Source organism: Girardinichthys multiradiatus, chromosome 4, assembly GCF_021462225.1.
Source record: "Girardinichthys multiradiatus isolate DD_20200921_A chromosome 4, DD_fGirMul_XY1, whole genome shotgun sequence".
Classification (NCBI taxonomy): Eukaryota; Metazoa; Chordata; class Actinopteri; order Cyprinodontiformes; family Goodeidae; genus Girardinichthys; species Girardinichthys multiradiatus.
The window spans coordinates 26,443,112-26,456,007 of NC_061797.1; the positions used below are offsets into that span (position 1 = coordinate 26,443,112).

At 38.0% G+C, this 12,896-nt stretch overlaps 1 protein-coding gene across 2 annotated transcripts in view; it reads right to left on the reverse strand.

The window, feature by feature from the left end:
- The window catches only part of dennd2b (DENN domain containing 2B), a 72,025-nt gene that overhangs the window by 4,232 nt on the left and 54,897 nt on the right, over positions 1 to 12,896 (reverse strand). For both annotated transcript variants that reach the window (XM_047363349.1, XM_047363348.1), the window contains 3 exons: positions 4,501 to 4,678; positions 3,411 to 3,452; positions 662 to 773 (listed from right to left, as the gene is read on the reverse strand). In XM_047363349.1, coding sequence (XP_047219305.1) covers positions 662 to 773; positions 3,411 to 3,452; positions 4,501 to 4,678 — 332 coding nt within the window. The remainder of the gene's footprint in view (positions 1 to 661; positions 774 to 3,410; positions 3,453 to 4,500; positions 4,679 to 12,896) is intronic.

Genomic DNA, 12,896 nt, shown 5'->3' on the forward strand with positions numbered 1-12,896 from the left:
TAGTTTTTGCAACATCACCAAGAGTTTCTGGATATAATAGAGCTGCATTGCCTCAATATGTGCAGTGAAGATTCGTCTGCAAAAGCCAATAATGCATAATCAGTGATATTCATAAGAAACAGTTACTGTAAAATGTTCAGCAGCAACTGTGTACCACCAGTACAATCTTCCGGGACAGTTAGATTCTTGAGAGATTAACTTGATACAGTTGTTCCTATTTATTGAGAAGCTTCACTTTAGATTCTTAACTGGTTGAATTGGGCTTTTAATGCAGACATAGTTGATTTCTGAGGAGGACTTTATACCTCTATGTAAAGTACTGGTGGATCTCAGGCTTTAAAATTTGCACATTTCATGACAAAATAAATGTACGTAGTTTGAGATTTTGCCAAGGCCGGAGAACTCAACATAAGTTTCACCATCAATGTGTGACATAATCCCAACTTGGCAGCTCATACTTTACACTTCACCACCACTAACTTCATGATCTCATCTCCTCGTCGAGTTTCTGTGACACACGGTATGAGAAGTCTGTACAAAACATGTCATCTCCCAGCGAGATTCCCAGACACTCAAACAGAGTGCTGCACAGCCTGTTGCTCCAGTTAACCAGGAGAACATCTACTTGTGTTAGCAGGAGGATGATCTGTCACTTTCTCACCATCATCTGACTCGCTGTCAGAGTCCTGGTTGATGATCTCATTCCGTTGCTCAAGCGCCTGCTCCAGAGCTGTTTGAAGTTTTCGTGGCAGCAGCGAAGCCTCGTCATCCATCTATAAACAGTTGAAGTCAGCAGTGATAAACAGAAACGATTGGAAAATAAGTTTAAAAGGCACGGTCTCACTGCGAACTGCGTGTTTCAAAAAGACAAAATAAATAACACAATCTTCAGCTCTAGGCCTGTTGTTTCTTCTTTACTCAGTTCCGTATGACCTGTAATGTATGACTAAAATTTTTCTAGTTTCATTTGGATATTTTTGTGTAACAAACACTACTTAAAACAATTAACGCCAAAAACCAACAAAGTTATTCCGAAATATAAAAAATGTGACAGAAGAAATGGCTGTGATTTAACTGCACTGTTATTCCCTGGAGCAGTGCCTTCCATTCACACCCATTGGATTTTTTCACATTTTATCTTGTTACAAACCACAACCTGTATTGCATTTCAGTTTTAATGTTATAAACCAACACAAAGTAGTGCATAATTGTAAGGTGGAAGGAAAATTAGACATGGTTTTCAACATTTTCACTGCTCAAAATCTGAAAAGTGTGGAATGTAAGTTTATTGAGCCCCCCCAGCATAAATACATATATATATATATATATATTTTTTTTTTTTAAATATATATATAGATATATATATATATATCTATATATATATAGATATATATATATAAGAGCAACTTTCACTGTCATTACAGCTGCACATCTTTTAGGGTGTGTCTCTACCAGCGTTTAAGATCTACAGACGTTTTTTTCCCATTCGTCTTTGCAAAATAGCTCATGTTAACTCAGAATGGCTTGAGAATGTCTGTAAATTCTCAAGCCTTGCCACAGAATAAAAATTTGATTTAGGTTTGGACTTTGACTGGACCGTTCTAACAAATGAATATGCTCTTATTTAAACCACTTCATTGTTGCTCTGGCTATTGTTTAGGGTCATAATCCTGTCATAACGTTAATCTCCACTCATCTCAAGTTGGTTTTCCACTAATCTACTCAAATTAAACAGTGAAAAAACTGAGGTTCTCCTAATTGGCACAAAAACCACATTATCCAAAACAAACAGTTTCGCCATTGATATTGACAACTGCTCTGTTTCCCCTTCGCCTCAGGTAGAGTTTGGGTGTCATCCTCGACAGTACTCTCTCTTTCCAATCTCACATCAATAGCATGACCCAGTCCGCCTATTTTCATCTGCGAAATGTCAGTGGTCTTCGCCCCTCCCTCACTTCACATACTACTGCCATCCTCGTTCATAGCCTCGTCACTTCTCATCTTGATTACTGCAATTCCCTCCTTTTCGGTATTCCACACCAATCTCTTCATAAGCTTCAACTAGTTCAAAACTCAGCTGCCCGTATCATCTCTAGAACCCCTTCCTTCCATCATATCACTCCTGTTCTGCCAGAACTCCACTGGCTGCCCATCAAGTTCTGTATAGACTTTAAAATCATTCTTCTCACTTTCAAGGTTGTCCATAATCTCGCTCCACCTCATCTATCCCATCTTCTCAACGTTGCTACTCCCTCTTGCACTCTCAGATCGTCCTCGTCTATTCACCTGATTGTTCCCTCTCACCACCATGGGGGGTAGAGCTTTCAGCCGCTCTGCTCCTCGGCTCTGGAACTCTCTACCGCCTGATTTAAGGAACATAAATTCACTTTCATAATTCAAATCTTTACTAAAGACTCACTTGTTTAGGACTGCCTTCTGCACTTGATTATTTCGCACTGTTACATTTTAACTGCTTGATTGCTGTGTTTTTATTTTAATTTATTTGTTCTTGTTTTAATGTTGATTTGTGTACATTGTAAGGTGACTTTGAGTGCCAGAAAGACGCCTATTAAATAAAATGTACTATTATTATTATTATTAATCAGCTTCCTATCCCTGCGTAAGAAAACCATTCCCATAGCATGATGCCGAGGGTACAGAGTATTTAAGGGTGTTGTGCCAATGTTAGTTTTCCACAAAACATAGAATTTGGCATGCAGGCCAAAAAGGTCAGCTTTGGGTCGAGCACCTTTCTCCACATCTTTGCTGTATCTCGTACATGGCTTGTGACAAGCAACAAAAGGAACTGCTTTCTTTGAACAATGACTTTCTTTTTGCCACTCTGCTATAAAAATTATTTTTAGAGTCCACAGTTGCCATTTCCATAGATTATCCCACCTGATTAGTGGATGTCTGTAGCTACCCCAGAGTTATCATGAGTGTCTTGGCTGCTAAAAAGTGCCCCGTCGGACACTAAAAGCCTGGGATAACTTTATAACCTAACCCAGCTTTTCCTTGGTCTTCCTGAGGCTGTTTGTTCTCTAATGTTCTCTATCAAACCTTAGAGGCCTTCACAGAACATCTGTATCTATCCTAAGATTTTGTTGCACAAAGGTTTATTCTTTTTTATAAATTAGGTGACCTCTGATGGAATTGGTTGCATTGCATTTAATTTAGGGGTGTCAGAGGAAAGGGCAGCAATATTGCAATTTTAATTTGTAAAACATGTTGAAAACCCTGTCTAATTTGTCTAATTATGTTAGACACTGCTTTGTTTTGGTCTATCACATAAAATTCCAATAAAATACAGTAGAATCTGTGGTTATATTGTGAAAAAATATTTCAATTCCATGGGATTTACTACTTTTGCAAGGCACTACTGGTTGAAGTTCAGGTTTATGTGTACAAACCTGTCGGATGAAGCGATCAGTTCCCAGGTCAACCATTAAAGCCTGGGTGAAGGAAAGAAGAGCATATTATTCTTCAGATTAAATAACCAGAATTGACTGCATTCTCCTTAAGAACAATTTCCATAAAAGGAGCCATCAGACAAGGCATAACACATCCTCATATATCTTTTCATGAGTCAGTAAACAAAAGGAGCTGAGAATAAGTTCTCTTTTTGAAAACAAAACTGATGCAAATTTCATGCTTATCTCAAACTGGGCTTCTGCTTTTCTTCAAAATATTTATTGGAGCTAAAACCAGAAACTGAAGGAGGGCTTCCCAATCTAGACACCAGCGCTTTACTGGCTCTAGTTCCCAACACAAGTTAGCAACTCCTACTGCATATCTGTGGCTGTGCATACTAGTTTTGTACCAAATAGGAACTTCTGGGTTAGTAATTGTAAGGTTCACAGAAGAGACGGGTGTTTGTATGAGGAATTTCATCTAAATGCTCTAAGCTGATGTTCCCCTTATGCACCATTTAATCAGTAATTTTCTCAATTAGTGGGTCCGTCCTGTTGGTTTGTGAGATGTCATCAAATTACTAAAAATGTCCTTGATATTATTGCCGACATGCAGACTTTGGCCGAATTGTCTAATTCAAAACCTCAATGCCAAAATATGAATAGTTTATAGTTTTGAAAGTTAACCCTAACCCTTTCAAAAGAAGAAAATATGAAACTACATCAAAATATCACTCTATCTCAAAAAAGTCAGAAGACATTAGTGTTTGAACAATGTATTTCTTTGTCCACACATCGCCCAATCAGTTCCATAAGTTAATAAAATAAAAAGATTAAAGGTAAAGGAGGTCAAACAGGCACAGACAGTCCCTGTATCTCTATCTGATAACAGGATTACCTAGAATCTGGGTTAATTTATCAGTCAAGACATACAGGTCCAATGTTCCAGAAAACAAAACAGCCAGAGCAAAGACACTGGACCAGAAAAAGAATAGACATGTAGATGAAGAATGTTGCACTCCTCAGTCTAAAATATAACCTTTTCATAAAATAACCACAGACAGAGGAAAAGTTAAGATGTTGTACTCACTTCTTCGACAGGCAGCTCTTTAAGTTTAGGCAATGAGGTGGACAGCAGACCCACCAGGAAAGGGGTGGGACAGCACACGATGTCCAACATGGACGCCGGCAGCACAGGGATGAAGGTGTGTTGCCAGGAGAAAGGGTAGAGCAGCGCCACCACTGCATGCATGCAGCTGGACAAGGTACTAATGATAGGAGACAAACACAAAGGCAAAGTGTTGTGTTACAACTTTTACAGTCAGCAGAGTTGCAGGTAAAATTAGGTTAACTGGTCTTAAACAAGTTTATTTACACATCTAGGCATGGGAGATATAAACAATTATGTTTTCTTGTTATTTTTTTTAATTAAATAGTTTTTCATTACTTAAAATATATAACATTAAACTTTTTTACAGAAATTGGTTGACAACCACTTACTACAATTCCTTATGTTTATAAAATGTTTTAGAAAAAGTCAAATAAATTTCAAAGTTATGCTGAATTTGCATGGTTCTAACAGAAAACACAATATTTTATTTCTCTTTACATCTAGGAATGAGGTACTTTATGCAATTTATTGGTTTGATTTTTCTAAACAATACAAGCTAAAGTATGTGGTACCTTTAGCAAAAGGTAGAAAACAATACATTTTCTCAGAATAGTTTAATAATTACAGCTTCCTTGGAAGCTGACTGTCTAAAAATGGATGGAACTACAAGTATTTTCATCACTGATCATCGCTTTGTTTAAATGCTTATTTTGTTCATTGTTTCCCTCAAAAACACAAAGTAATTTATGTAATATAAGGCTTTCAGTTCAGGTAGACAGATTGTTTCTTCTTCCGGCAGCTCATCTTTGGAGTCCAACATAGAAGAAGGATTTTTTATAAGACTTCAAGCTGCTGCAGCTTGAAGGATTTTTTACAAGACTTAAAGCTGCAGAAGCTTCTGGAAAATAAGTCCTTCTGTTATTGTGTTCTCCCACTAGTAGTTTAGTTTACACTTCAAACCACAATGACGAAAGCCGGCTCCAGTAAAATGGATCTTTGTGATCTTATTGAGCTCCGTCTGAAGGGTGGCATGGTCCCGGCATGTTATAGTTAAGCCAAAGGCTCGTTGATGCATTAAGAAAGTTTGGTTTTAACGTCGACAGCTGCGGTACAACACGAAGAGCGCAAATAGCAGCTCATCTTTCTCACGATCCGTCGCTTGTTGACAGTAGCTGACCCCTCCTCCTCCTCGCTGTCTTCCACACATTGTTCATACCATGTGTACTAAAACTGTGAAAATAAACTGTGGGTCCAATCAGACACACACACACACACAGACACACAAGCACTAAATCTGTATGGATCAAGAACAAGACCAAGGATCAAACATGGTATGTGATTGCACCCTATTTGAGGGATTATTTATGAGGAATATTTTCCACAGTTAGCACCTCATAGCAGCACAGAGAACACTTACATTCACAGTGGTTACTGTTTTTATTTAAGCTCATTAACGTTTAATTCCAGAGAAGCAGCTGTCCTTAGAGAACATGCAGAAAACTAGGAGCAGCAGCATGATTCCCAAGATGAGAAAAATACCTCCCTTAGCCTTTCGCACTGTGTTTACTCAGACTAAATGTTTGCCATGGTGGCTTTTCGTCTCCGCTTCCCATGAGTCAAATTGCCAGGATAAAAACGTGTTTTCTTGATAGGCTAAAAAAAGAGTTACAAAGCAAACTCCAAAGTCTACAATAACCACAGAGATCAGGGACTTTTCTGGTCTCTCAGTTCACTCAACGCATGGGCCACTTGCAGCCCTGCTTTGGCCAGCCTGATTTCCTTTTGCCCAAGGAGGGCTTGATAATTCCAAACAGATCCCCTCTCCAGGGTTTGACAAGTTCCAACAGGGAGCGATGGGGCAGAGATCTGAGAAAACCCTTCGCCACAGGCTACGCATGGCCCAACGCTTCACCAATACCAAAAGGATCTATTACACTCATCCCCCGACCGCGAACTCCTGGGAGAAAATGAACTTACAATGAAAACACTCTGCTCCACCAGAGGTTGCCACTCAACTTTGGAAAGAAAGAGGGTTATACCCAGGGAAAAACATCAGACTAACAAAGGTCGTAAAAAAGAATTATTAACTGAGCTCCACGTCTGCAACCAGGTACGGTAATAGCCATATAAATAACTGCAAACATCCTGAGATACAGTTTGTTTCAGCAGTGTCAGCAAGAGCAGATTTTCTTTGATTGTAGATGATTTACAATTTGTTGTTTATAAATATATGTATAAACATGAATGAGTTTGAAGGCTTTATTACTGTTAGGTTAATAATTTGCTAAAATGTTTTACAGCCTTTGAGACTTGTGGTGCTTTCCATTCATACTAGAAATGTGTTTCCAAATTCAAACTTGTTCCAAATTTTAAAAAATCATCTAAAACCTCTGGTCCCCCCACTTTACTAAAACCCTCCATACTTCCATAGGCTATTCATATATTGTGCTGGTTGTTTAAGAAATGCTACCAAGAAATCACTAAATAAGTTTTTGCAGCATGTTGTCACTAAATTTAAAGCAGATTCTGAAATTTAACTGGTTATCATCAAATGAAGAAAGCACATAGATGAGACCAGTTGAAGGACAAAAAAGAAGTGTAGTTTGACATCAGTGCAGGTCTGTTTTGTATTAAAGAATCCTGACTTACTATCTGTCATAGTTGTGTCAGGACAGGCTTAATGTTTGTGAGGCTGTACTCCAGGAAAGTTAATTAGTGAATCCCAAAGAAGGAGGAAAGAACATTTCAGTGTTTTAGGAAGAGGGACTTGGATTAATGCATTGTGTTCGCACTGCGCAGACCAGCCTCTCTTAGTCCAGAGTAAGGAATAAATTGGCTCTTCAGAGCTTGGATTAACATCTGTCTTAAGTGATCTGATCATCAGTGGAAACATATGGAGGGTTTACAGGACATGAACATAATAACATTAAGTGAGTTTAACATTTGCTATGTAACAAACGTGACATGAGACTTAAAACGTGCAGTAAAGAACTGATTTGTGATGTTTAAAAAGAGAGTACTTTTTAACGCTCAGCTTTTTCTCCCCATTTTCCAACCACATGTATCATGATAATAAATGACAGGTTTACTGTCTATAATAGAGCTATGTGTTCTATCTGCTTTGTTATGTGCAGCAAAATGTGGCCTGCTGCCTCTGACACTCTGACACTCTGACACAGTTAGTTATATGTTGCATTAAAACACAAGCTCTGAGAAGAAGAAATACACAAAGCTTGTTAAACATTCAGGCCAAGATGGGTTTAACAATCAGAATGAAAAGAGCAGATCATGGCTCTAGAGCGGCCAGCGCAACAACTTCACTTAGCTTTGATGCAAAAATAACCAGTAAAACAAAGTAAGAGATCTTCTATGAGCAACACACCTTCAGCCCTGCTTCTTTAGGCTATGTGATGCTTCAATATGACTTCTAGTCATATTTGAGTTCACAAAAATGTGAGAGATGTTTCCTAGATCACCACTGAATGTGGCCTGAATGATCCCATCTTGCAGTGCAGCCAGAATCTATTGTTACCCGACAGTGAACTGATCATGCAGGGTGTAGGGTAGAGGACTGAACTTCTGTCAGACGACAGCTGCACCAAAAAGTTCCACAAAAATCATTTATCTGTGTTTCACCTCTTTCCAAGCTCAAAATAACATCTGGTGAAGTTCATGCAGATAGAGCTGCACATGATGTATTTTTATCCTTTAGCATATGTTCTCTCTTTGCTCCCTGCGTCTCATGAATAGTTTTCCCTTACTTCCTGTCTGTGAGGACCTACATCCACCAGCTCTCTCATTCTGACAGCAGAAGCCTTTCAGCAAAAAGAAATTCCCTCCCGAAGGAAAACTGCAAATTTTCCCATTAATATACCTCTTCCGGTAAAGACCCCAGTAATAGCGGGATTCAGTCAAGCGTGTCTGGAGAGTGTGCAGGTGTATCTCAGCGTCTGTTTGTGCTATGTTTTAACACGCACAGCGAATCAGACTGATGTGAATATCAGCTGGTAAAGTAGCGCACCTGCGGGTGAAGAGGGTGAGAAGGCTCTGGGACCCGATCTGAACAGAGGGCCTACAATATGAAGCTGCTTTTTGGCTGAAATGAATAGCAGATGTAGGTTAAACTATCTGTCAGCTGCAGCTGCATGCCATGAGGCTGACTGATGGAGTAACAGTCTGGCTTTAAGTGATGTGTTTTTAAACAAGTTAGGGTGTTATAAAAAGAGAAAATGTAAGTCCAGGGAATTAACAATTAAAGTAAAATAAGTTAAATTAAACATTGTGCTCCTCTTACATCAATTGTGATTGGGAAAGCATCTTGTGGACTGACAAGACAGGAGTAAAACATTCTGAAAGACTTTTATTTGAAAGTGCATGTCTGAAAGGCTATGAAAAAACCCAAAAAGCTGAAGAAACTGGGAGTGTTGCATTAAATCTGACTGGGAAGCTGTTGCATGAACTTAGGTGATGGTTAAATGAAAACAATCCTCTACTTTCTGTACTTATAGTCTGAACTGAACTCGGAATGAAATCTTCCTTTTCTGCTTAATCTGCATGGAACCAGTTACAGAAAAACCTTAATTTAAAAGTGTTGTGGTCAATAAATGTTTTTATGGTTGGTCCTAATGATTTTGATAGGGAATCATTTGTCTGTAAATGTTTTGAGAGATGTTTTATTATTCTGTTTTATGGTGTTAAATTTCTTATTTGCTTTTATTCTGTTTTGGTGCCAGCCTTGGCCAGGATTCTCCTGTAAAAAAGATTCATAATCTCAATGGGATTTTCCTGGTGAAATAAAGGTTAACCATAATAATATTCCTGCAAAGACAAGCGGCCTTAAGTTCCTCCACAGCAATGTAAAAGACTGGCCCGTTAACACAAACACTTTATGCCAGCTGTTGCTGTCTAGGGTGCACAAGTTATTATGTGAAGGGAGTAATTACTTTTCACACGTAGGGCCAGACTGGTTTGAAACTTTCCACCCAAAATAGATGATTTTATCATTTGAAAACTCCATAACTCAGGTTATTGTTGTAAGATAATATAACTAGTTTGATTATCTGAAACATTTAGATGTGAGAAAAAAGCAAATACAGAATAAAATCTGTAGTGAGAGAGTTGGAAAGATGTTGTGATGATGTGAAAATAAGAGAAGAGAGAGGAAAGCTTGGGTTAATTGTAACAATTTTCAACAATAATTCAACACTAACATCCCAGTTATGTGTTTTCCTAATATCTTGCAGCCCTGTAACAGCTTGTCCTCTGTGTGGCAGTCGTCCCTGCTGCCACACATCAGACAAGTGGTAATGGTAATGCTTATGTTTTATTTACTGCCTATTTTTCATTCTTAAAACAACTTCATACTTTGGTCAAAATAACTAAAAAGAATGGCTTTGCACTTACAATAAAACTTTTTATCTAAAATGTAACATGTCTTTTGTTTTAGTTTCCAGTTGCCTTGGAGTTGCTGTAGAAGTGCCACATCAAAGAACAGAGTCCCGGCTGCATCAGCTCTTCTTAAATAGCATAACCACTTAAGTGGGTCATACTACTTTAGATTATAAGGGGAGGGGAAATTTGGTGTGTATTATTTGTTTAGTTTTCTTCTGTTTTGGGTAGAACATCTGGACCTAATATTGTTTATTGTTCAAAGGTTATTGATTTGTATTATTCTGGCCAGTGTGTGTGTCTTTGTTAGTTGGTATTCCCCCTTTTGTGTCAACAGTAGTCTCATCAGCCATTATTTAAGTTTCTCTCATCTCTTGTTTGGGAGGTCAGTTTGTCTTAACACCTGAGTTGAAGTCTGTTATGTTGACTATTTTGGGCCCAGCTGATCATTTTGAAAATGTTCTGCCATTTTTTGTAAATAAATTAAGAATTCATTTTTGAAAACATCTTGTGGCTCTTTGTCTGGTATGTGCAGTCCATGACACTCTGTTATAAAATGGGCGATAACTCCATGAACTCCATAAACCATGAACTAAAATGATAACAATGATCTGACAGCAGAAAACCTGAAAGAATAGATTTACTCAGCAGAATCGATTACTGACACTGACCGGGTGTGATGATCAACTTGGACCTGTTGCGTATAGGAAGAAGGAGACAAGTCAAACTGAAACAAACTAGGTTGCAGAAAAACAAAACCAAACAGGAGTAAAACAAAAAACTCTCAACCAAGCTGGTTTGAACAAATGCAGCTCATGGACAGCAATCGCACTGATATTGTGTGGTACAGCATAACAATGTGGATGATTCAAATTTATTTTATAGAATTACATTTTTATACATTGACTGGAGTGATATTTCATTAGGGAACATCTTGTTCATAAAGTATTTAAATACTTTTTTTTCTGACACATTCATTAAATCAATCAATTAACAACTGAAACTTTTAAAATAAAATTAAGTAATCCTCTAATGCTCTCTGTACTGAATGAGCCTCCACCCTCTGGTGATATCATGTCTTTCTCAACTCTTTGAAAAGCATAAACATGTCTAATGTTTACAGTGTGTCAGAACCACTCAACTTCACTGGGAATCTGGTTAAGTTGTTCAACATGGTTTTGGTTTTGTACCGGCTCTGTAAAGCACGCTTGGAACGGTGTTTGTCAGTAACAGAGGGGGAGAAAGACAAAAACATGAATCTGCACAGACAAATCTAACAGCATGTTTAATCCTCCATCACAAAAATGCAACAGTTTAAAAAAAAAAAAGTTTATAACAAAAATATATGCTGACACCACATCTGCAGTACACATTTAGTTTGTCATTTTTAACATACCACCGCCACAAAAGGAGACAAGATTGTTTTCCTGTAGAGACCCAAGCACCTATTTGTGCTCCCTTTTCACTACTTTCCTTAACCTCTCAGATTTCATCTAATTCTTCTCTCTGTTCCTATCTTAGCAGAGGGCTTCCATGACTTACTGTAACAAGATAATACAACAAAGACGAATCCACTGCTACACGTCAGAGCAGTTTCCTGCTTCAAGCCCTGAGATCAATGCGGACACACACATACAAGCTGCTAACTGTTCGCAGCTACAGCCTGAGGACAGATAAGGCTGTTTGCCACAGACAGAGGATAAAAACACACCAGGCACCTTGGGGTCAGTCAAGTTGAGCAATTACAGAGTGACAGAGTTGATGATGTGTTTATCTGATTAGGCTTCAAACTTGTTATTACAGGCAACTAATAGTGAATCTACACTTTAAGAGAAATTGTATTCACAGGCCTTCATGTGGAAGCAGCAAAACCTTTCTGACAGAGTAATAATACAAGAGTTGACTGAATGCAGCTATTGCCTAAAATAGCTTATCCTGTTTGTGCATGCATATAGATGTACCTACATTTCAGCTGGAAAGCAGCATGCATCCAACTCTGCAGCTGAGGTAATTCGAGGATATATAAGGTACCAGAGCTCCAGAGGGAGAAGCTCTGTTGTCACCAATGTCATTAATAGTGCAATGAGGCCCTGTGGCAGTTCTCAAATGATCTCCAAACACAGCAGTATGCATGTATGCATGTATCTTTACCCTGCCCTTATATACACAGAGACATCCTGCACAAATAATAATATACCAAAACACAAAGATAAATCTCATTTTGACCCAGGTGTTGATTATAGGTGTTGATTGTCTATTTTACTTATCTCTATTCATATATTTAGTTTTTAGTGGTAGATTAAAGTGAAATATTACCTGATTTAATTTACTGTGCTGTAGAAACATCGCATTACAAGATGGAAATGAGACCAAGATGTCTGTAGGTCATCATAAAGGATGAGCAAAAAGACAGTTCTGTTGCATGACATTTTAAGTATTAATTTATACATTTTGAAAATTGGTTTATAATAGATAATAGCAGATTTATTTTACAGTGTTACAGTATTAGGGAATAAGGTACTCTTTTTTTCAATTCTAGGGTTTTACATAATCTAACCTCAGGTTTCCAAAAACACATCACACTGTTATTTTTTGTTAAATAATGAACACAAAATTCAACAATCGGTGTGTGTGAAAACTATGTACACCTTATGATTAAGTAGCATGTAAAACCACTCTTGGCACTTATTTGTTGAAGTGGCTGTTTTCTGTGACACCAAATATCAGTCTCTATTAGTCTCTCAGATCTTTGTTGAGACATTTTCTGCCACTCTTCTTTATCCAACATTGCTTCAACTCATTGGGGAATTTGCTTATGCACAGTTCTCTTAAAGTCCGACCACAACATTTAAATCAGGCCGAGGTCTAGTTTTTGTCAGGAGCAATTATGACACCTTTAGTGTTTTCTTTTTCAGCCTTGCTGGAAAAGATTCGCTTCAAACTTTAAATTGGTTTCTAGATTATTTTGGCATTCAGAGGAGTTCATG